This window comes from Lagenorhynchus albirostris, chromosome 5 (assembly GCF_949774975.1).
Source record: "Lagenorhynchus albirostris chromosome 5, mLagAlb1.1, whole genome shotgun sequence".
NCBI classification, from domain to species: Eukaryota; Metazoa; Chordata; class Mammalia; order Artiodactyla; family Delphinidae; genus Lagenorhynchus; species Lagenorhynchus albirostris.
Window position 1 is genome coordinate 144,981,414 of NC_083099.1, and position 21,859 is coordinate 145,003,272.

A 21,859-nucleotide genomic window follows, 5' to 3' on the forward strand; every position below is an offset into this window, starting at 1 on the left:
ACTACCTCGCCCGGCGCTGCCGGCTGGGAAGTGTGGGTGTCCCTGTGCCCCCCTCACACCCGCATCCTCACTGCCCAGCGGTGTCCGCGAATGGACCCTCCTGTCCCACAATCGGCCAGAGGCCCGAGCATGACTGTCCCTGTTTCTCCCCATTTCACAGACAAGCTGAGTCCAGAACCGCTGGGCAGCTGGGCCACTGCTGTGGGGAGTCACGGCTCAGGGTTTCACACAACAAATTCCGATTTCATCTCCAAAACCTGCGAGAACATTAGTGCTGCCGCCTCTGCAGCTAAAACAGCTCAGACCTGGAGAGACCACGTAAGCAGGTAACAGCCTTGCGCGAGGGGCCAAGCCCCCTTGTCTAACCCTGGGTGCCCTGCACCCAACCCCAAAGCACAGAGAGAACTGCCCACAGCACGGCCTGGGTGAGACCAGTGGCAAGTAAAAGTACCCCCACGGTTAGCTCACAGAAGATTCAGAACGTACGTACGGGGAAAACACTGGAAGAAGTCCCACAGCAACCACCGAGAGGTATAATTCCCGAAGGGTTTCTCAAAACTCCTTTACTGTGGTTATACGACTTCGGCGTGTCTTTAAACTATAAAACATTTCGGCTGATGTTAGACAAGTGGTAACAGCTCCAGCTCTGGGAAAGATCTTCTAGAATGTTCTCTGGGGCAGGGGTGGGCCTGGCCACATCTGGAGCCCACCCCTGCAGGGCCCCGGGGTCAGGGGTCTTCACACCTGTCCTCAGAAGCAGGGTCTCACCCTCCTCTTTCTGTGTCTCTGTCTCTCTGTCTATATATGTATTTATATAAAACAAATGCACGTATAGTTATTGTTCTGACTGCGTTTTCCCAGAGTAAAAAACGAAATAATCTTTCGTCAATATGTATTTGACTAAACGGTGAAGAGATATTTCTACGAAGCCTCGGAAGTCAGACAAATCAATGGATTTGAAGTGTTTACACAAATGGCACTGTGATTTGTAGAAACTGGTGAGCGAGTGGACAGGCAAACAGGCCGATCACTCCCACATGAAGGCTGGAAACAAAACGCCTCGGGGAAATTCGTCTCAGGGCTCGCGTCCTCTTCAGACTTCTTCAAGCTGACTTAGCAGGAGACCTGTAAGCAAATCAAAAACTTCCCACAAGCCAGGGAGGTAAATCCTTTCGCGAGTGGCGTCCGGGGCTCAGAGCGGCTTGGGGGGGGGCGTGAGTGACCCGCCCAGAGCGGAGCTGGGAGAGACCCCGCCTCCCTGGCCGCTGGGCCCCCGCCCCCGCCCCTCCCCCGCTCCTCCCTCCACCCTCCCTCCCTTCTGGGCTGAAACTCTGGCCGAAGGAGAGCAGAGACAGCTCTCTCTCTCTCTCTCTCTCTCTGGCCACTGCCGCCTGCCTCCTGCCCCCTGCCCCCGCTCCATGGTGACCCGCAGGCCGGTGACATGAGTCTGCCCCGTGTTCTGCTCGCCCTGCTGCTGCAGGCCTGCTGGGCCACCGCGCAGGACGATGCGGCAGCCTCGAGGGCCATCGCCTTCCAAGGTGAGTGGACTTGCCGCGTCTGGGACTCTGGCCTCGGCTGCCGGGCGAGGCCGGCCTGGACCAGACGTATCAGCTGTGATGCCCCAGGGGGACCCCAGCCCCTTCCCTTGCTGCCCGAGCGCTCAGATGCCGCGCGGCTGGCGACAGACCCCGACAGGAGGAGGCTGAGCCGGGGCTCAGCCTGCAAGCTCCCTGAGCGCCTGTCCCCGCGGGTGCTGCCCCCTCTCTGCCTCTCAGCTCCTTTTGATTCCTTGCTGGTGGTCAGTCAAGAAACACGGTCACCTGTCCCCCCCCCCCCCCGCTCTTCTGAAGGTCATGCCCCTGGTAGTTTTAAATTCAACTTGGAAACGCGGTGAGAAAACGGCCTCAGCTGTGGTGAAGGGCGGACTCCTCGCCCTTCCGGGAGGGTGGGAGTCTGAGTTGCCGCAGGGGTGCTGGCCGGGGAGGCAGCTGGTGGAGGACGCGCCTGGGGAAGGTGGGCGCAGGGCGTGAGCTGCAGGCCCTCCTCCGGTTCCCGGCCCAGACTGCCCCGTGGACCTGTTTTTCGTGCTGGACACCTCTGAGAGCGTGGCGTTGAGGCTTAAGCCCTACGGGGCTCTGGTGGACAAGGTCAAGGCCTTCACCAAGCGCTTCATCGACAACCTGAACGACAGGTAGGACCTCCGTCCTCCCGGGGCCGGCCTGCCTGGTGTCACCCTGCCGTGGCCCAGCCGGCAGAGCTGAGCCGCAACCTGCTCGGCTGGGTCCGCATCGGAGAAGGGTGGTGCCGGCCGGGCCTCTCGAGTCCCCTCCCCGAGTCTGAGTGGTTCAGACAGGCCAGGAAGAAGCTGAGTTTGAGATGGAGCAGGCCGGTCGGCCGGGAGGGCGGAAGGGGCAGCGCTGCTGCCTGGGCTCCGGGCCCCAAACCCCGAGGAGGAAACAGCTCCCCACCTCTACCACTGAGCGGGCGTGGGGAGCTGACCGAGGCCTTGTGGGTCCACCCGGTGTCTGGAGGGGGTACTCCCGACACTGCCCGACCACTGACCGACCACTGCCCAAGCGGACGGTCAGAGCCCACACCCCGGGCCCGAGGTCCCAGTGTCCCCCATGTCCAGAGTCCTGGTCGGAGGGGCCCCCAGCCCAGTCCTGGCTTTGGCAGCACCGTGCATCCACTCACTCACAGGGAAGCCCTGGGCAGTGGGTGTGGCCAAGCACAGGACACGCCTGCAGAGGGGCGGGTCAGGGCCACGGGGGGGGGGGGGGGGGGGCGGTGCTCAGCTCAGACCAGGTTCCTCCCCCTCCCTCACCTGCACAGGCCCCACCCCTCATCCCACCCTGTCCCTGCTGACCCACTCACCCACTGAGCAGCTGACCCAGGCGCCGAGCCTCCCACGCACCAGAAGGGGCCGCAGGGACAGAGGACAGGCCTGCCCAATGCAGGGACTGTGGGACTGAAGCCCCAGGCCTCCCGAAATGCCCGGGTTTATGAGGCCCAGGGGGGGCCCCGGTGTGGACGTGCCTCGGGGAGGGGGTGCCAGGGCAGCCCTGCAGCCCGTCGTCCCGCTCCAGGGGACTCGGGCCCTGTGCCTCAGTTCTCCCGCCTGTGAACTGGGGGCTCTTCCCGCTGTCGGCGTTGGTTCTCCGCAGGGGCATCCGTCACCCGTCTGCTGATGGGCTGCGGGCCTGGCCACCCCCGGAGACCATCGACTGAGGTGCCCGGGGCAGAGAGAGGAGGCCACTCAAATCCAGGGGTCCCCACCAGTGTCCCTGCCCTGCCCACTGTCAGCGGCCCCACTGCTGTCCATGGAGGGTCTGCCCCCCACCCCGTGGCCCTGGAGCAGGGTCTCAGCACACAGCTCCTCGTCTGAGGCCCTGGAGAGCCGGGGACATGGTGGTCACTAGCTGGCCGTCCCCGCCCCGTGTGGCCCCTGGCGGCGGGACCCAGGGTCTTAGGGCCGCTCGGGAAGCCCAGGCCGGGGCCCGCAGGCTCCTCCCTCTTGGGACGAGACGGGACCGGCCATCTGTGCACCTGTGACATGGTGGCAGTCCTGCCTTCAGATGGACACAGTAGGGGAGCGGGCCTGGGTCTGGGGAGGGCCGCTCACCTCCGTGGGGCCCGCAGGTACTACCGCTGTGACCGCAACCTGGTGTGGAACGCGGGCGCGCTGCACTACAGCGACGAGGTGGAGATCATCCGCGGGCTCACGCGCATGCCCGGCGGCCGGGACGCGCTCAAGAGCAGCGTGGACGCGGTCAAGTACTTCGGCAAAGGCACCTACACGGACTGCGCCATCAAGAAGGGGCTGGAGGAGCTGCTCGTGGGGTGAGCGCCCGCCTGCCGCACCTCCCTGATCGCAGCCTGGTCGGCCACACTCCAGGGCTGTCCAAGGTCCCCAGGACCAGTCCCGGCGGCCGAGGGGGTCGTGCTGCTGACCACCACCCGGCCTACCCCATGGCCGCCAGGGGCGCTCTCCACCCCTCTGTCCTTCCCTCCAGCGGCCCACTGTCGTCTCAACCACTGAAGGCAGAGGGGGCCTGAAATGAGATCTCACAGAGCTTTATTTCCTGTTTAATGTCCTTTCCTGTGATCCCACTTGTGGCCGGATCAACACAGAGAAACAGGAAACGTTGCCTTGGGTCTGGGTCTCCCTCCAGGGTTTCTAGCCCCTGACCCTTACCTCCAGTCTAGGGGTCTCAGCTCTGCGGTTCCAGTGGGGCCCTGAGCTGTCAGGGTCAGTGCTGGCCTGAGGGGCCCGGCTGGGTGGTCTCACCTCTCCCACCCCCTGCAGGGGCTCCCACCTGAAGGAGAACAAGTACCTCATCGTGGTGACTGATGGGCACCCGCTGGAGGGCTACAAGGAGCCGTGCGGGGGCCTGGAAGATGCCGTGAACGAGGCCAAGCACCTGGGCGTCAGAGTCTTCTCTGTGGCCATCACGCCCGACCACCTGGTAGGACCCCTGCCTACGTTGGGCGGGGGGTGGGGGTGCACAGGTACAGGCATAGCCTGAGGGACGGGGGGCTCCAGGGGAGCAGAGGTGGAGAGGGGCCCGGCGCTCCCACCGTCACCAACGTTCGCCCTTGTTCTGGTCGCATCCACGCCAGGAGCCGCGTCTGAGCATCATCGCCACGGACCACACGTACCGGCGCAACTTCACGGCGGCCGACTGGGGGCAGAGCCGCGACGCGGAGGCCGTCATCAGCCAGACCATCGACACCATCACGGACATGATCGTGAGCGCGGCCCCGCCCTCCCCGCCGTGTCCAAGATGCCGGAGATCCCGCGCCTGGGAATGAAAACTAATTTGACTTTTCTCTTTCACTTTTCAGAAAAATAACGTGGAGCAAGTGGTAAGGCCCCCCCACCCCCCGCCCCGCACCATAGCGTCACCGGCGCCCGTTTGCCCGGCAGCAGGCTGAGCGCGGGCGGCCGGTGTGGCTGTGCCCGGGCTCTCTGACGTGTCCCCTGTCCCTTCCTCCGCAGTGCTGCTCCTTCGAGTGCCAGGTGAGTGTGCGACCCCCGCCCCAGGCCCCCCCCCGCCCCGGCTCTGCCGCCTCGCGCTCACCGTCCTCTTGTGTCTTGCAGCCCGCCAGAGGACCTCCCGGGCTGCGGGGCGACCCCGGGTATGAGGTGAGTGGCCGCGTCCTGTCTGTGCTTTCCTCCTTGGGGTGGGGGGGAAGCCTGGGAGAAATGTCCCTGTAGCCTGGCACCCAGGTGTTAGGGATGCGCTGGACCCCAGGCAGCCGTCCTGAGCGCTCACCCAGCGCGGGAGAGAGTCCAGGCGCCGTGACCCCACGCCAATGTGGTGGCCACGGGCTGCCATGGGGTGGGGCCTGCCACTCCGGCCTCTTCCCTATGGGGGAGGGAGCGGCCTTTCTGGAGTGACCACCCCTGTGGCTTCGCTGCTGGAGGCGGGCCCTCCGTGGGACGGGCGAACATGGCCCAAGGCCACGACTGCTTCGTGCGGAGGTTTTGGAGAACAAAGTTAGTTCCCAGTATTCACAACCTGGGATCTTGCTTGTGAAAGTCCACATTTCTGGCTTTTCCTAGAAAGTGTCAGGTGCAGTAGCCGTGGAGCCACACGGCTACCTCCTCCGGGGGGCTTCTGCGCCCCACCCACCCAGCCCGCCCCAGCAGCAAGAACAGGCGGAGAGAAAAGATTCAGGGGTCACTCCAGCCGGCGCCGGGCAGCCCCAGGGCCCGGTGGGGTGTGTGGGAGGGGAGCGTGGACCTGACCACGCAGGTCCCAGGATGGGCCACGAGAAAGGGGCCTGAAAATCACATGAACACTAGGGACCGGATGGAATAGCTTTTTGGACCTTTTTTGTTCGCAAGTAGAGGGTCCTTCTCACCAGCTTTTTAGAAATAAACGGAATTTGTCCTCTAACCTTGATCTGCTCTGTATTCCAGGGAGAAAGAGGGAAGCCAGGGCTCCCGGGAGAGAAAGGAGACGCCGGAGACCCCGTGAGTGCCGAGCCCCTGACCAGGGGGATGGGGGCGCTGAGAAGCCCGAGCCTGGGGAACTGGGCTGCGGAAACTTCCAGAAGGATGGCTGGCTTCTGAGCACCATCGCCATGTGGCCTGACCCTCAGAGGACACGGCCCTCGTGGTGGCGAGGACCAGGGCACACGCGGCATAGCCGTCCTTCCAGCAGCCCCCGCCCAGGAAGACCCCCCGTGCCCCTCAGGCGCCCCCACAGGCCCACCTGCTCTCAGAGGCGGGGGCAGGGGGCAGCCAGCAAAGTCCCAGGGCCTCTGCTTCAGCCATGGCCAGTCTCCCCTCCCCCGTGGCCCCGTGGGGGGCTCTGGGCCTCCGCCTCCCTGGAGCTCCGCTCAGAGCCCCCGGGAGGGGTGGGTGAAGCCTTCATAGCAGGGCGCTTCTCAGACGCAGGTCAGTGGTCAGCCAGCCAGGTCTCTCCAGCTGACCGGGCCTGAGTAGGGTGGAGAGCAAGCGGGTTGGATGGGGGCTGCCCCTGCCCCCAGGGGTGTCTAACGCACCCCTTCCTCTGTTGCAGGGAAGGCCTGGGGACCTCGGACCCGTCGGCTACCAGGGCATGAAGGTGCGTCTCCCCCTCCTCTACCACAGCCTTTCCTGGGGCCTCAGGGCATCAGGCCTGGGGCGCCCCTCACAGCCCCCTTCCCTCCTCTGTTTGCTGTCTAGGGAGAAAAAGGGAGCCGAGGGGAGAAGGTGAGTGACATGAGACTTCGGGGGGTGTCCCTCGGGGCACAGAGCGGCCCCCTACTCTGGACAGGGACGATGCTGCCTGTTCCCAGCATGGCTGGGCTGCGATGAGCTGGGTGGTGGGGAGGCGCCCTCCTTGGGGACCTCGCCCCACGATGGGGAGACCAAACCTCTCACCCTTCCTTCCTGTCTCCTCAGGGCTCCAGGGGACCCAAGGGCTACAAGGTGAGTGTGGCCGGAGGGACATGGCCGGTGGGGAACTTCCCTGTGGGGTGCAGTCTGACCTTGGTCTGACCTTCTTTGGTTTTTGCACTTTGCAGGGCGAGAAGGGGAAGCGTGGCGTGGACGGCGTGGATGGCATGAAGGTCACCCTCAGCTGGGGGAGGGCTGGAGGCGGGGCCCGTGTTTCAGGAAGGGACGGTGGGCAAGGCTGGCCACCCCAGGGCCGGAGGGTGGGTAGGGGTCTCATGTGTGGCCACCCCTGGGCAGCATGAAAGGCAGGAGACGTTTCCTGCCAAGCCCCAGGTCCCAGTGGACCCCAAGCCACCTGGCCAAGCTCAGAGCTCCTTCTGCCGGGTGGGGCTTTCTTGGGAAGCGGGTGGATGGGCCAGTGCTGAAAGGCTTGACCACTGAACCCGCCTTCCTCCTTGCAGGGGGAGACGGGGTACCCTGGCCTGCCAGGCTGCAAGGGCTCGCCCGGATTCGATGTAAGTCGCTTTCTCTCACCGACATTTTAAGACTAAGTCCTCAAGAGTGGACGTTGCCTCAGCCCTCCTGCTGACACACTAAGAAGTCGCACGGGCCACACCACCTGCAGACTTGCCCTTCTGGCTTGTCGCTCACGTGTGTGCAGCCCAGTGGCTGCGGTTTCAGAATGTGGTCTGACTCTGCGTCCTCTCCCCAGGGCATCCAAGGACCCCTTGGGCCCAAGGGCGACGCGGGTGCCTTCGGACTGAAAGGAGGGAAGGTCAGTGACTCAAGCCCGCGGCAGGCCAGGCTGGGGCTTTACGACCCACCGAGCGTTGAGCAGAAATTCCTCCTGGAAGCAGGTTCTCGCCCCTAGTCTGGGGGCCAGGCCCCACCGCCCATGGGGGATGAGGCCTCACCATTGCCCTTCCTGGGGCCGTCAGGGCTGGGGTGGGGGGCCCTCCGCCCCGGGAAGTGCTGGTCCCTGAGCCTCGGACACGTCCTGCCCCACCACACCAGCCGCCCCTGCTCATCCGTCTGGGGCCTCTCTGGTCACCTCAGGAATGTCCACGTAGCCTGCAGCCCGCGGGTCAGCCCAGAATCGATCTGCTCACGGGAAATCTAAACTCGAGAATAAACAGGGTGGCGCTGATGCTGCAGTGGGCAGAGCAGTGAGGCATGAGGACTTCACGTTTTGAGTCTAATTCAGATCTGTTGCTGGGATTTTTTTCCCAGCGGCAGGAAGTGCTGGGAAAGTTGGAGCAGTAACACGAACTCCGCCACAAATGCGTCCTAGCAACGTACATGTCCTGGAGTGTGGGCCGAGGTCCCCAGCCTGGCAACAGTGGGCATCCACTCATGAGGGCCGGGCTGGCCCCTGTGGTGGCGGCATTTGAACCCAGGAGGCGGGTTTTGTGCAGAGATGTGGGTGTCTGGGGAGGGTCCTCTGTGTCCGAGGTTCCTGCAGTCAGGGACGGCGGCCTGAAGCAGGGCCAGCATAGGGTCACTGGCCCCCAGGACGGCTGGGCGTGGCCTCCTGAAGGCTGACCCTTGCATCTTTCCAGGGTGAGCCTGGAGCAGACGGGGAGCCTGGGAGGCCAGGGAACACGGGGCCCCCCGGAGACGAGGTGAGCATGCACACAGCCCCCCGATACAGTGGGGTGGGCGCCGGCCCTGGGAGGGGCCGCAGGGTCAAGGATAGACAGTCTTCACTGTTGTCCCCAGGGTGAGCCCGGAGCGCCTGGTCCCCTGGGAGAGAAGGGAGAAGCCGGCGACGAGGTAGGAGCCCCTCGTCCTCCTGATGCCCGAGCCTCAAGCAGAGTTCCCGACGCAAACTAACACTCGTGTTCATTCCTCTTAATCCCAGGGAAACGCGGGACCAGACGGACCCCCCGGAGAGAGGGTGAGTGGAGGTGTCCTGGGCCTCACCACTTAGTGGCAGACGTGGACGGTGACCAGCCCTGTGGTCCCAGGTGGACAGACCCCGGGGAGTGTGCTGGAGCCAATGGGACCCCAGTCTCTGAAGGACGGGGCGTGAGATGGAGGGACTGCAAGTCCTGGTATCTGCTGGGGCGCCAGGCCCTGTGCCCAGGCCTCGAGCCCCCAGCCTGCACCGTCAGGGCTGCAGCCTCACCGCCCTCTGCTGCCTCTACACAGGGCGGCCCTGGGGAAAGAGGACCACGGGGGACCCCAGGCGCGCGGGGCCCGAGAGGAGACCTGGTGAGTCACTGTTCCTAAAGCTGGGACCCCATCCCCTGGGGGCAGAGACTGGGGCCAGGCCAGGGTCAGGCCATCAGAATCACAGGACATGCCACCGAGGCCCTCTGGCCCCTAGATGTGGGCAACCCACGCCCTCGCCTCCTATGTCCTAAATACACCCCCCGACACACACTTCTTGTGTGGGAAATGCAGCAGCTCCTGCCCTCGGGCCCCGCCCAGACCTCCAAGCTGCGTGGCCCCGGGTCACCTCCAGGGCCTGGGAGGCAAGGTGAGCTGGGTGGGGCTTCTCCACTCACCACGGATGACCAGGGAGCAGCCCCCTGAAACCTCACCCAGGCACGCCGTGGAAGCACGTCCTCTGCAGCGTGGCTGCCACCTTCGCACCGGCTGGCCGGGTCTGGCTCCACGGGCTTCCCCGAGCTGCGCTTATTCCTTAGCTTGGCCTTTATTTAGCTGCCCAACTTCACACTTTCGCAGCTGACTCAGCGAGCCCCGCCCGCTGCACGTCTGGGCTCTTCCCGCCAGAGCTCCTAAACGTTTCGCAGACGGAGCCTCTTCTGCAACTGTCTTCTTCCGGGGACGGTTTCCCTTTGTTAAAACTTCAAGAGCAGGAACGTTGGAAACAGCTCAGGGGCTGCTGCTCGCTCACCTCCAAGGCCCAGCGGCTTCGCCGTCAGGGGCCACGCTGGGCTTCGTCTGCCACGTGGTTAAGTGGGAAAGTCTGGCGGGACCCAGAGCGTGGGCACCGAGTCACACTCTGCCCGGTTGGAGAGGAGAGCAGGCCTCACCCTATGGCTCTGGGGTTAGGAGGCAAGGGTGCTGAGCCCCAGGCCTCAGATGCGGCTGGCCCTCTCCCTGCTGGAGATGCAGGCGACGCCGCTCCCCGTCCACAAGAACGGGGTGCTTCTCCAGGCTGTGCTGTCCCCCTGGGGTGACACGCGGACGTAGGGGCAAATGCTTCTCCTCCAGATGCGTGTCCAAGGCATCCCGACAGGGAGAGTGAGTTTAGCCAAGTCCAAGGTCAGGGGAAGAGAGGTTTGTCTTTCTGACCCCGACCCCGGGTCCCCCAGGCAGGGGTGGGGAAGGACAGCAAAGCAGGGACGATGTAGCTTTGACCCCCTTTCCGAGCCCAGTGCTTCAGGTCAGGAAACAGGACTGAAGGCCAGACTGTGCCTCCCGGAGGTGCCTTGGACAAACGGGGGTGGAGGTCTGGGCAGCCCCACACAGCTCTGGGACCCGAGGCCGGGTGGACGATGAGATGCCTCCCGGCCTCGGGGGGGCTGCTGGCCCCTTGTCGTGGCCCCTTGAAAGCACAGGTCACCTGATGGCCAGGCACGTGGCCACATTGTGGGAAACACGTGGGCAAGCGTGAAAAGGAAGGACGAGGCCGGCCCACAGCAGACGGCGGCCCTTCCTGGCTGTGTGGGAGCTGCCGGGCCCCCGGCCTCGCCTGGTGGCCACCCGGGGCGGCTGCCCTCTTCCATCTCCACCTCAGCGGCTTTTCCTCTCCAGGGTGAAGCTGGACCCCAAGGTGACCAGGGACGAGAAGGCCCCATTGGCATCCCCGGAGACCCGGTAGGAAGCCCGGCTGCCGGGGGGCAGGGGGGGAGCTGCTGCCAGTTCGGATCAGCTCACAGATTTAGGGGGAGGTCCCTTTTCTCTTCCCACCTGGGGTGCTTCCTGCAGGGGCAAGGCCTGGAGACCTTGGGATGTCTGGGGTCGGTGGGGGGCCAGGGTGGCTGGTGCAGATTGGTGAGCTGGGCCCAGTGCTCCCAGGGGAGCCCTGTCTCAGGGTGGGCGCCCGCCAGGGTGCAGCCCTGAGTGTGCAGAGCCCCGTGCTGCCCCCAGCGCTGCCCTCAGGGGGAGGAAGGGTGCCCTGGCTCGGCTGGTACTGGGGGAGGGCAGTGGGCTTGGAGGCCGGGCTGGGGCATGCGGGGGCAGGGCGGGCAGCAGCGGGGGCGTGCTGGAGTTGGGGGACCCTGGGGACCCCCTGGCCTGGCGGAGCGGGGTCACAGGGGACTGAGCCCAGACAGAGGCACCCCACATTGGAGACAGGGTATGTGAGCCTCTCTCAGTGTTTGGAGCCCAGAGGTGAGATCCTGGCTGGAAATTGATTTGGGAGTGTTGGTGCACAGAAGGTTCTAGAATTCCTGGATGTGACCTTCTAGAGGCCATGCTGGGGATGAGGAGGACAGTGGAGGCCTGAGGAAGCCGCGGGCTGGGTGGAAGGAGGGGGCGGGGGACAGGCAGGAGGCTGTGAGCGGCTGGGGGCGAGGCACAGGTGAGACGACCCTCCCCAGGGAGCATCATGCCCGCCGCTGCTCTCAGCCCATCTTCTCCAGACCCCGGCCCGGGGCCAGCCACGGGGGTCCACGAGTGGAGGGTGGGGACAGGATGCACGCAGAGGCGAGGCAGTTTGGGAGGCAGTCCGCGCTGGGCAGGCCTCGGCCAGAGGGACACCGCTGGTGGCCAGTGCCTCCTGGCAGAGGTCAGCAGGGCCTGCTCGAGCTCTGGCCCTGGGGGAGCTCCCTGGGGGAGAACAGGAAGGGGGCACACAGCCTGGTGCTGCCCTTGTTAGCGGGGTGCTGGCCATCCAGTGGGGAGACAGACCACACGTAGTGAACACGTAGCAAGCTGACCTATGTGCGTGGTGAGGACGCCTGGCTGCAGAGGTAGGTCCCGCAAGGCCCTCGAGCCCGCCCACCGCCTCCCGCGGGGTGAGGGCTGCCCCAGGTCCACGAGCCCCTGAGGGCCCCTGCGATTCGGGGTGCTGCCGGGCTGGGCGTCGGCCGGCTCTGCCACTGACCTGCGATGCGGCCTGTTCCTTGGCGCCCTCGGAAGGGCCTACTTCCTGCCCCTTCTCGTCCCCACTGACTATAACGAGATTGTCTGCAGTATTTTGCTTTACAGAAAAATACTGTAGGGAGTCCCCTGGTGGCCTAGCGGTTAGGATGCCGGGCTTTCACTGCCGTGGTCCAGGTTCAATCCCTGGTAGGGGAAATAAGACCCCACAAGCTGCACGGCTTAACCAAAAAAAAAGGAAAAATACTGTCATAAATATCAACATCCATCTGCCATTCAGTCAGCTCATCTGTCCATCTGTCCATCTGTCCATTCATCCATCCATCTCTATCCGTCCATCCATCCACCATCTATGTACATGTGTGCATCTATCCCTCTGTCCATCCACCCATCTGTCATCTGTCTATTCATCTATCACATACATATCTGTGGATATATGTACCCATCCGTCTATCCATCCGTCTACCCACCCAGCCGTCCATCCATCCATCCACCCTGAAGAGCTTCCCAGGCTATGTCCAGAATGTAAGTTCTTAGCAGCAACATTTCTCAGCCCCAGTGGTGTGTGTGTGAGCTAATATTTGCCAAATAATCCTACCTACTTCTCTGTCTGGCCCCCAAGAGTGTAAAAGAGGACGGCTCCCACACCTTTGCCAGGATGAGCTATGATCAGACCCCTGCCGTGAGCCTTCTCTCCCCTCTTCCTTTGACTGTTCATGGGTTTACGGGCCAAGCGCGGTCTCTGCTGGTCTGTTGAGGCAGCTCTTCATTTCCCACCGGCGTCTGTGTTTCCCACGTTGATGGCGGGGGGACTCCATCCATGGTGCAGACATTTTGTCAGTTGTCATCTGCGTCCTGACCTTGTCTATGGTACCCTGTGGTTGAGGATGTCCTGCTCGTTTACAAAGATTTACAAATGTGCTCACGCCTTTTAGTGTATTTTTTGCTTACGTCTTTGATCTGTCTGGAGTAGAGACTGAGGGGCTGGAAGAGAGGTGAGCTTGGCCTGCTTGGCTTTTTCGGCGAACGGCCAGCCCGTTGTCACAACACACGTAACTGCAGTCTTTCCTGCTGGTTAAAACGCACTTCCATCATGTTTAAACCCCCTCACCTACGTGTGCCTCTTTCTGGTGTGGCTGTCGCACACCCCTCCTCTTTCCATTTCCACCCAGTTCCCACGACTGTAACTCATGTGGCCTCAGGCGGGCTGGGCCTGCTGCCTGGGCGGCTTCCTGGGCCCCTGCTTGGGCCCCTGACTTTCCTGGACGGGAACCAAGGAGCAGTAACTGCTCCTGGCCGGTGCTGCCGGGACAAGCTGCCCGTATGACACAGGTCTTCCCTGTGGCACCTTCAGGAGGTCATTCGAGACTCTGAAGGCACGAAGCTCTAAAAGCAGAACCGACACGGGTTCATGGGACCATCCCAGCAGCATCAGTTTTCAGTCATGATAGTCACTGCAAAGAAAAGGAAACGACCAAGAGCGTGGGGAGAGAGGGAGGCCCCACCCCAGGCGGTGGGGACCCCGGGCGCTGCTGGGGGCGGCTGCCCCCTTTGGGAGGGGGCCCTGTGTCCCCCCAGCCTGTGAGCGACCAGAGACGGTCCCCTCCCGACCCGTGGCTCCCGGCCACGGAGGCGCTTGGTCACCTGGACATTCGACTTCCGGGCCTCCAGGCACTGGCTCGTGTGCCCGGCCCTCCCAACCCCACCACGGACCCGCGGCCGACTCCAGGCCCAGCAGGAGGCCGGCTCCGACCCCAGGGTCCATGCAGAGAGTTCTGGGAAATGTGTTTTCCCAAATCGCAGGAAAAGGCAGTGGAGAAACAGAGGACAGGGTCCCATCGTCCCGTGGCAGGCCCAGCCGTCCGGCCTCGCCGTCCCACGTCCCGCCGCGGTGGGCGGCCGGTCCCACCTGCGAGGGTGCCGGCTGCCCACAGGAGCTCCGCCCGAGTTTGGTCTTTCCGTGTCTTAGGCAGGCCCTTGAGTCCCAGTTTCCCAGGAGGTGCCACCCGGGACCAGGAGGTGCCGCTTTTCTTGCCCCGAGGCAGGTCTCGGGGCCCCAGGCTGACCCCCTGAGCCCCCGTGTCCCCGTGGCCAGCATGCAGGGAGCGTGATGCTGGTGCTGGCCAGGGCGCACAGCCGCACCAGCTCCCGGGCCGTGGCCACGGCCGGACCCCTGCCCGGTGTGGGGCGGCAGCGCGGCAGCAGCTCCTGGCCGGATAACGGGCGTCGTGCACGCTTGTGGCGGGAGGGCAGCCAGCAGAGAACTCGTGACAAGTGCCGCCTCGTGACGGGGCCCAGGGGATGGGCCTCTGAGTGCAGGGTCCCGTTGGCGGGGCCCAGGGGATGGGCCTCTGAGTGCAGGGTCCCGTTGGCGGGGCCCAGGGGATGGGCCTCTGAGTCCAGGGTCCTGTTGGTGGGGCCCAGGGGGGCAGGCGGGCCAGCAGCCCCCTGAGTGACACACGCTTGCCCTCCTCGCTGGGGCTTGGCTGGGGGCATCTGCGCAGTGCTCAGGGGACCGAGAGCCTGGCCCCGGGAATGCAGGGGTCACCTCCAGAGAGGGACGGGGATAGAGCAGCCAGCAAGTGCGGGGTCTGGGGCCTGGGGGGCTCCTCTGGGGCAGAGGGAGACCGATGGCTGTGTCCTCTCTCTACAGGGTGAGGCTGGCCCCACTGGACCGAAAGGATACCGTGGCGACGAGGGGCCTCCAGGGCCCGAGGTGAGGAGCCCTCCCCGCCCCCCATCCTAGGAGGGGCCAGCCCTGGACCCAGACGCCATCCCGTACCCAGCGCTTCCTTAGGAGATCCCCCCAGGCTCCTTACCTGTTAAAACTGTTTCATTTCACCTCACAGTGTATGTGACTCTTAGAACGTTTAGAAAATGAAGAAAACTACAAAAAGAAATCTAAAACACCCCCCAGAGATAAACAACATGAAGAGTTTGGCTTATTTCTTTCCAAATTCTTTTTTCTTTCTTTGCATATTATGCCTTATAAATTTGACTTGCTAAGGTTTTTTTGTTGTTTTTCTCATCATGAGCTCAAACCTTAACGATTTTTCAGCACGTTATTGACATGCTCCCGTTGGCCATGCCTGTAGCTCTATCTGCTGATTCCTCCACCCCCGCCGGATGGGCTCTCGGGTTTGAATTTCCTGCAGTGACCCCGTGGGTTTCTGTCCCTGTTCTGGTCACCTCCTCCTTGGGTCACTCCCTGGGTGGACCACTGGGCAGGTGTGGCCTCTAAGGCCCGAAGGTTACACGGCCCCCAGGATCATCGGTTTAAAAACCCTTCTTTTAGTCATTTCTGTGCTGCATGAAGACGTGTATTTTATTTAATTGTCCCTCTTTCCTCCAAGAGACCTTGTGCCTCTGAGCCTGTGTGGCTCGCTGCCTGGTGTCCACTTCATTTTCTCCTCCTTAGGGCCCCGGAGGAGCCTCAGGGCCCCCAGGACCCCCCGGAGACCCCGGGCTGATGGGCGAAAGGGTGAGTGACGCAGGGCACAGGGCACAGCCCTGGTAGGGGGGCTGCCTGGGACCCCAGAGTCCAGAAGCAGCCGGCCTGGGCGAGTCCCACAGTGACTGGACACGGTCTGCTCTCCCAGGGTGAAGACGGCCCCCCTGGAAACGGCACCGAGGGCTTCCCCGGCTTCCCTGTGAGTGCCCCCCGACACCCCCTTTGGCCAGTCGGGCACACGGGCTCCGTGGCTGGGATTGCCCCTCGTGGCCCCCCGCCATGTCAGAGCCCGGCGTGACTGTCCTGCCTTCCCTGCAGGGCTATCCGGGCAGCAGGGGTCCTCCCGGGATAAATGTGAGTACACGCCCTTCCGCTCCGTGGGCCCCTGGAGCACACGTGCACGTTCAAGCACATCACTCCCACACCTGGGCAAGCACACACGCGTGCAGAGGCACACACACGTGCAAACACTCACACACGTGCAGACGCACTGTCCCCCGCAGCCCAGCTGTCGCCGAGGCACCCCCACCTGCGTCTCCGTCTCTGGGAGCCCCACCCGGCCCCGGGCGGGGTGCCCCTGCTGACACTTCCCTCAAGAGCCGAGGGCTCCACCGCACCCCCCAGAGCCCTGCCCTCCCCAGGAGCCCAGGCCCGCAGCACCCACCCCAGACGGTGGGCCCGGCTCCCCCTAACCACGTGCTCCCCTGCAGGGCACCAAAGGCTACCCTGGCCTCAAGGGAGACGAGGGAGAAGCCGGGGACCCTGGAGAGGACGTGAGTGCAGAGCCCACCGCATGCTGTGACATCCCGGGCCGGCCTCGGCCTCGAGGGCCCGGACCCGGAGGGCTGTGGTGGTTCCGAGGGCGGCTGAGGGTCCGGGGTCGAGGGTGCGGTGGGCAGGCTCGCAGCAGGGGGTCCAGGGGCTCCGGCCACGTGTGGCAGTGCCTGCAACACCGCGCTGTCTTTCCAGAACAATGACATTTCTCCCCGAGGCGCCAAAGGAGCAAAGGGCTACCGAGGCCCCGAAGGCCCCCCGGTGCGTTGGCGGGCGCGGGCACGTGCCCCACCCAGAGGCTGCAGAGGCTGGGGTGTGGGGGCGGGAACCTGGGAGCCAGGCTCTGGGGAAGGGCTCGGGAGGCGGGGCTTCGGCAGGCAGGATGACGGGGACGGGCAGTTTCGGGGTGGGGGCTTGAGCAGGCAGGGGTGGGCAGAGGAGGGGAGGGTGGGTCTCCAGGTGAGGCATGATGGTTGCAGCAGGGCCCGGGGCGGTGCCTGGATGAGGCTGGGCACCCTGCCCCTCACGGTGGTGTCATTAGACCCACAGGGACACTCTGCCCCGGGCCGTGAGCACCCACAGACCACCAGGAAAGGGCACATTAGACAGTTGTCGCCCAGCGGAGGGAGGTAGCAGGTTCCCCAGCCCTTAACGTGCAGAAGCCTCAGCTGCCCCTAGTGTTCGGGGGGCCCTAAGTGGAGGTGGGGTCAGCCGAGGGCTCCCGTCAGACCTGCAGCCCAGGAATCGGGCAGGGCCCCAGCGTCCACCCTCTCCTGTCCTTTCTCTGACAGGGACCCCCAGGACACATAGGACCACCAGGGCCAGACGTAAGTGGGGTGTTTGTGAACATTCTTGGGGGCCAACTGCTCTGGCCCAGGATCCTGTGAGGGTGGGGAGCTGTGACAGCAGCAGGGAGCCGTGATGGCGATGGGGGGGGACACGTGATGGCCACAGGGGGGCACATGGTGGCCGTGGGGGTGTGATGGCCGCAGGAGACATGTGATCGCCATAGAGGCACATGATGGCCATGGGGGGCATGCAATGGCCACTGGGGGGACATGTGGTGGCCATAGGGGAACATACGAAGCCGGGGGGGGGCACATGGTGGCCGCAGGGTGGACATCTTATGGCCACGGGGAGACACGTCTTTGCCCCCACAGGAACATGTGATGGCCACGGGGGGCGGGACGTATGGCCACATGTCAGGGACCACATCAGGTGCTCATGCCTGCAGGCAGGGGCCTCACAGGCAGAGCAGGGCACACCATGGGAAGGGAGACACCCTGCCCAGCCCAGCCCCTCTGTGGTCCCAGCTGTGGTCCCAGGGGATGGGGACCTGGAAGGCTGGCCTCACCCCAGAGCCTGGGGCAGCCCTGGAGGGGTCACAGCAGGGCCTGTTCTGTCTCATGGGAGTGTCTCACCCCCTCCCCAGGAATGCGAGATTTTGGACATCATCATGAAAATGTGCTGTGAGTATCTCCACCTTTGAGTAACCGTCCTAACTAGAAGGAGCGTCCTGCCACGGTGCCGGCCGGGGTGAGGCAGGCAGGCGGGCAGGCGTATGCCCACCCACGAGAGTCCTGGTGGGCCGGGGAGGGCTGGCTGGAGGGTTTAGTCTAAACGACCACGTAATTTCCTCTTTCTCCTCTTCCCAGCTTGCTGTGGTGAGTGTCATTCTTCACCTGGTGTTTCTAGCTTTCGAGTGGACTGACCCCGTGGGGGGTGGAGCCCCTCGCCCACACTCCCGCAGCCCCGGGGTCCTCTCCCCGCTCACTCACACAAGCAGGCACGGGGGGACGGGAGTTCTCCCGGCGCCCCCGGGTCCTCGAGGCCCTGCCCCTCGGGCTGCCCTGCCCAGGGAGGGGTCCTGGGAGGGGCCCCGAGGCTGAGCCCGCCACCGCCCACAGAGTGCCGGTGCGGCCCCATCGACATCCTGTTCGTGCTGGACAGCTCCGAGAGCATCGGCCTGCAGAACTTCGAGGTCTCCAAGGACTTCATCGTCAAGGTCATCGACCGGCTGAGCAGGGACGAGCTGGTCAAGGTGAGGTGCCCAGGCCTCGCTCGAGGACGGAGCTTCCCAGGAGGGGTGTGTCCTGACACCAGGGTGGAAGGGCCGGGCGCTAGGGGCCATGGGACGGACGCTTTGCTTCTCGAAAGCCGAAGCCCCCAGCCCACCAGAGCACGAGAGTCACCCCGCGGGCCCGGGGGCCGGTCCAGCCTGGGACAGGTGGTGGGTGGAAGGGCGGCCCAGGAGGGGCATGGGCGCCTCGGGGGCCCTGGTGGGGGCCGCTCCCGACCGCGGCTCCCGTCCCCGTGCAGTTTGAGCCCGGGCAGTCGCACGCGGGCGTGGTGCAGTACAGCCACAACCAGATGCAGGAGCACGTGGACCTGCGGGACCCCAACATCAGGACCGCCCAGGACCTCAAGGAGTGAGTGCGGCTGCTCGGAGCCGGCCGACGCACGGGGCCCCAGCGGCCCCCCCAGCCCCGCCCCAGCCCCGCCCCAGCCCCGCCCCCAGCCCCGCCCCCACTGAGGGCGGCGCCGTGGCCCCACAGAGCCATCAAGAAGCTGCGCTGGATGGGCGGAGGCACCTTCACAGGCGAGGCTCTGCAGTACACCCGGGACCGGCTGCTGCCGCCCACCCAGAACAACCGCATCGCCCTGGTCCTCACGGACGGCCGCTCGGACACCCAGAGGGACACCACCCCACTCAGCGTGCTCTGCGGCCCTGACATTCAGGTGGGGCGGCCTCCGTGTCTGCGCTGCCACCCTAGCGCTCTGGGGCTCGGGGGACTGTCCCCACCGGGGGCCACGCCAACACTGCCCCTCCCCCCAGGTGGTCTCCGTGGGCATCAAGGATGTGTTTGGCCTAGCCGCGGGCTCCGACCAGCTCAACGTCATCTCCTGCCAAGGCCTGGCGCCACAGGGGCGGCCGGGCATCTCGCTGGTCAAGGAGAATTACGCAGAGCTGCTGGACGATGGCTTCCTGAAGAATGTCACCGCCCAGATCTGCATAGGTGGGCATGGGCAGGGCCCCCCTCGGCCCAGGCGTGTCCTGCTCTGCTCTCACGGTGACCCTCCGGCCATGGGAGCCACACACCCACGGCCAGCAGCACGCCTGCCGCCCCCCCAGCCGCTTCCCGCTCTTCCCCGAGGAGGCCGTGGCCTGGCTCCCTCGTGGCCCAGCGTCCTGGCTCCCTCGTGGCCCAGCGTCCACACGGGTGCCCCCCCCCGAGTGTGGGCTGCACCGCATCTCCCGCCCGTCGTCCTGGAGCCGTGAGCACACGTGTGCGCTGGGGTCTGAGGCTCGGTGCACCCACAGGTGCAGGCTGTCCACACAGGTGCCCCCCTGAGTGTGGGCTGCACCGCATCTCCCGCCCGTTGTCCTGGAGCCGTGAGCACACGTGTGCACTGGGGTCTGAGGCTCGGTGCACCCACAGGTGCAGGCCGTCCACACGGGTGCCCCCCCCCCCGAGTGTGGGCTGCACCGCATCTCCCGCCCGTTGTCCTGGAGCCGTGAGCACACGTGTGCGCTGGGGTCTGAGGCTCGGCCGTGTTTGGCCTTGGAGTCTGAGGCCCCTCAGAGGTGTCCACCTAAGAACACACTTGCCATGTCCATCTGGGCCTGGCCCGGGGTCAGAGCTGAGTCCGTGGTGCAGACAGCTGGTCGGCAGCCAGAGAGAGCTGCAGGGTCAGACTCGGGGCCCTAGCCCTCCCGGTGGGCACGTACTCAGCCTCGTCCAGGGACAGCGTGGCCCGGGCTCTGAGCTGCAGACCACCCTTCCTCCGCTCTGAGCCTTGGTTTCCCCATTCTGGGAAGGGGGGGTGCCTCCCTGGGCTGGTGCCCGGGGGACCATTCCGTCCCTCAAAGGCCCCCTCTTGAATGAAGGACACCCCTCCTGGTGGGTGGAGGGGGCCAGCTGTTCAGGAGCATCAGCTGTGCTTCCATGGAGATGCCAGCTGGCCTCTTGTTGGGGGGCTACAGGTGGAACAGCGGTCTCTGAGATCGCTGGGTCCATGCTGTGGGGTTTTCTCTCTTACAGACAAGAAATGTCCAGATTACACCTGCCCAAGTGAGTACCGGGGGAGGGGGAGGGGCTGTCAGGGCGGGGCACCGGGTGAGGAGGGTCGAGAGGCCACAGGGCGGGTGGGGCCAGGCTCTCCGGGGCCTCGCTGTGTGCTCACGGCCGCCCCTGCCCACAGTCACCTTCTCCTTCCCGACCGACATCACCATCCTGCTGGACGGCTCGGCCAGCGTGGGCAGCCACAACTTCGACACCTCCAAGCGCTTCGCCAAGCGGCTGGCCGAGCGCTTCCTGACGGCGGGCCAGACGGGCCCGGGCCAGGAGGTGCGCGTGGCGGTGGTGCAGTACAGCGGCACCGGGCAGCAGCGGCCGGAGCGTGCGGCGCTGCAGTTCATGCAGAACTACACCGTGCTGGCCAGCGCCCTGGACACCATGGACTTCTTCAACGATGCCACCGACGTCACCGACGCCCTGGGCTACGTGACCCGCTTCTACCGCGAGGCCTCGCCCGGCGCCGCCAAGAAGAGGCTGCTGCTCTTCTCCGACGGCAACTCGCAGGGCACCACGGCGGCCACCATCGAGAAGGCCGTGCAGGAGGCCCAGCGGGCAGGCATCGAGATCTTCATGGTGGTGGTGGGCCCCCAGGTGAACGAGCCCCACGTGCGCGTCCTGGTCACCGGCAAGGCGGCCGAGTACGACGTGGCCTTCGGTGAACGCCACCTGTTCCGCGTGCCCAGCTACCAGGCGCTGCTGCGCGGCGTCTTCTACCAGACGGTGTCCAGGAAGGTGGCGCTGGGCTAGCAGCCGGGCCACCGCCGCTGAGGCGGAGAGTGAGAAGGGGCCCGAAGGTTCCTGGCCCACCCGACTAGCCAGGCTTTTTAAGGAGAAGCTCGAAAGGCCGCGATTCAGCGCTCTGCGTTCTACCAGGCCCTCTGAGCGGGGTGTTGCCGCCCCGACCCTGGGCTCTGCCGGCCCCCTCCCGCCGCCCACCTGAACCCGCACCTGACTCGCGCTGCCGGTCAGGGTCCCCTAATCCCGAGTCAGAACCCCTAAGCCTGGTTTCTCTTTCCTTCCTGGGGTCAGCTGTCACCGCCTCCCCTCCCCCACTCCCTCGTAGCTTGACTTTCCTTCACGAAACACTCACGCCTAGAGTCAGGTCTCCCAGGGAGCTCGCCTGAGCCCTGGTGAGCCGACACCTCCTCCCAAGGCTCTTGTCACTCACCCCCGGCCAGCAGAAACCGCGACTCCTCGACCCCGTGTCCCAAAAACCCCAGAGCAAAGGTGCTATCCTGCCCCCAGCCCCAGCCCAGGACACAGAAGCCTCGCCCCGCCACCCGGGGCAAAGTGATGCATTTCACCACAAACGAGCCAAAGCTCTTTTCCTCAAGGAAGTGATCGGTTCTCCATTTTACTGAAGGCCTTCCTGGCACTTTAGTTTTACTTTTACTCCTTCCTGTGGTTTTTCTCAACGTGTCCATGTCGGCGACTTTTCCAAATAAAAGCTGTCACTCTCCTTTCCGCGGTCATCTGTCCGAGGAGTTAAACCCACTCGGCGTTTGCACTTTGCACCAACGGGAGGACTCAGCGGTGCTTGGGGCGCCCCACTCAGAGCAGTAGAGGTGCCTCCCCCCTCTTCCAGGTCTGGGGCAGGAGCTGGGAGGGGCCCTGACACCCTGGGCTGCAGAATCCGAAGTGGATTCAGTG

The 21,859-nt window shown here is 64.8% G+C and overlaps 1 protein-coding gene and 1 long non-coding RNA gene across 2 annotated transcripts; both read left to right on the top strand.

Moving 5' to 3' along the window:
• The first annotated feature begins 1,324 nt into the window (after nucleotides 1-1,324).
• Nucleotides 1,325-21,668, top strand: COL6A1 (collagen type VI alpha 1 chain). The gene is made up of 35 exons (XM_060151110.1): nucleotides 1,325-1,538; nucleotides 2,062-2,191; nucleotides 3,640-3,840; nucleotides 4,307-4,466; nucleotides 4,621-4,749; nucleotides 4,846-4,866; nucleotides 5,000-5,020; nucleotides 5,102-5,146; nucleotides 5,927-5,980; nucleotides 6,531-6,575; nucleotides 6,677-6,703; nucleotides 6,896-6,922; nucleotides 7,018-7,062; nucleotides 7,351-7,404; nucleotides 7,602-7,664; nucleotides 8,449-8,511; nucleotides 8,609-8,662; nucleotides 8,751-8,786; nucleotides 9,041-9,103; nucleotides 10,616-10,678; nucleotides 14,559-14,621; nucleotides 15,324-15,386; nucleotides 15,505-15,555; nucleotides 15,675-15,710; nucleotides 16,067-16,129; nucleotides 16,326-16,391; nucleotides 16,922-16,957; nucleotides 17,563-17,599; nucleotides 17,786-17,794; nucleotides 18,038-18,171; nucleotides 18,450-18,559; nucleotides 18,686-18,869; nucleotides 18,967-19,147; nucleotides 20,174-20,203; nucleotides 20,334-21,668. Exons 1-35 carry the CDS (start codon nucleotides 1,442-1,444, stop codon nucleotides 20,954-20,956), a joined length of 3,084 nt encoding a protein of 1,027 aa, XP_060007093.1. The 5' UTR covers nucleotides 1,325-1,441; the 3' UTR covers nucleotides 20,957-21,668.
• Nucleotides 12,380-12,826, top strand: LOC132521391 (uncharacterized). Its single transcript, XR_009540841.1, has 2 exons — nucleotides 12,380-12,430; nucleotides 12,528-12,826. It is a non-coding gene; the product is annotated as an uncharacterized LOC132521391 (long non-coding RNA).
• Nucleotides 21,669-21,859: the final 191 nt, after the last annotated feature.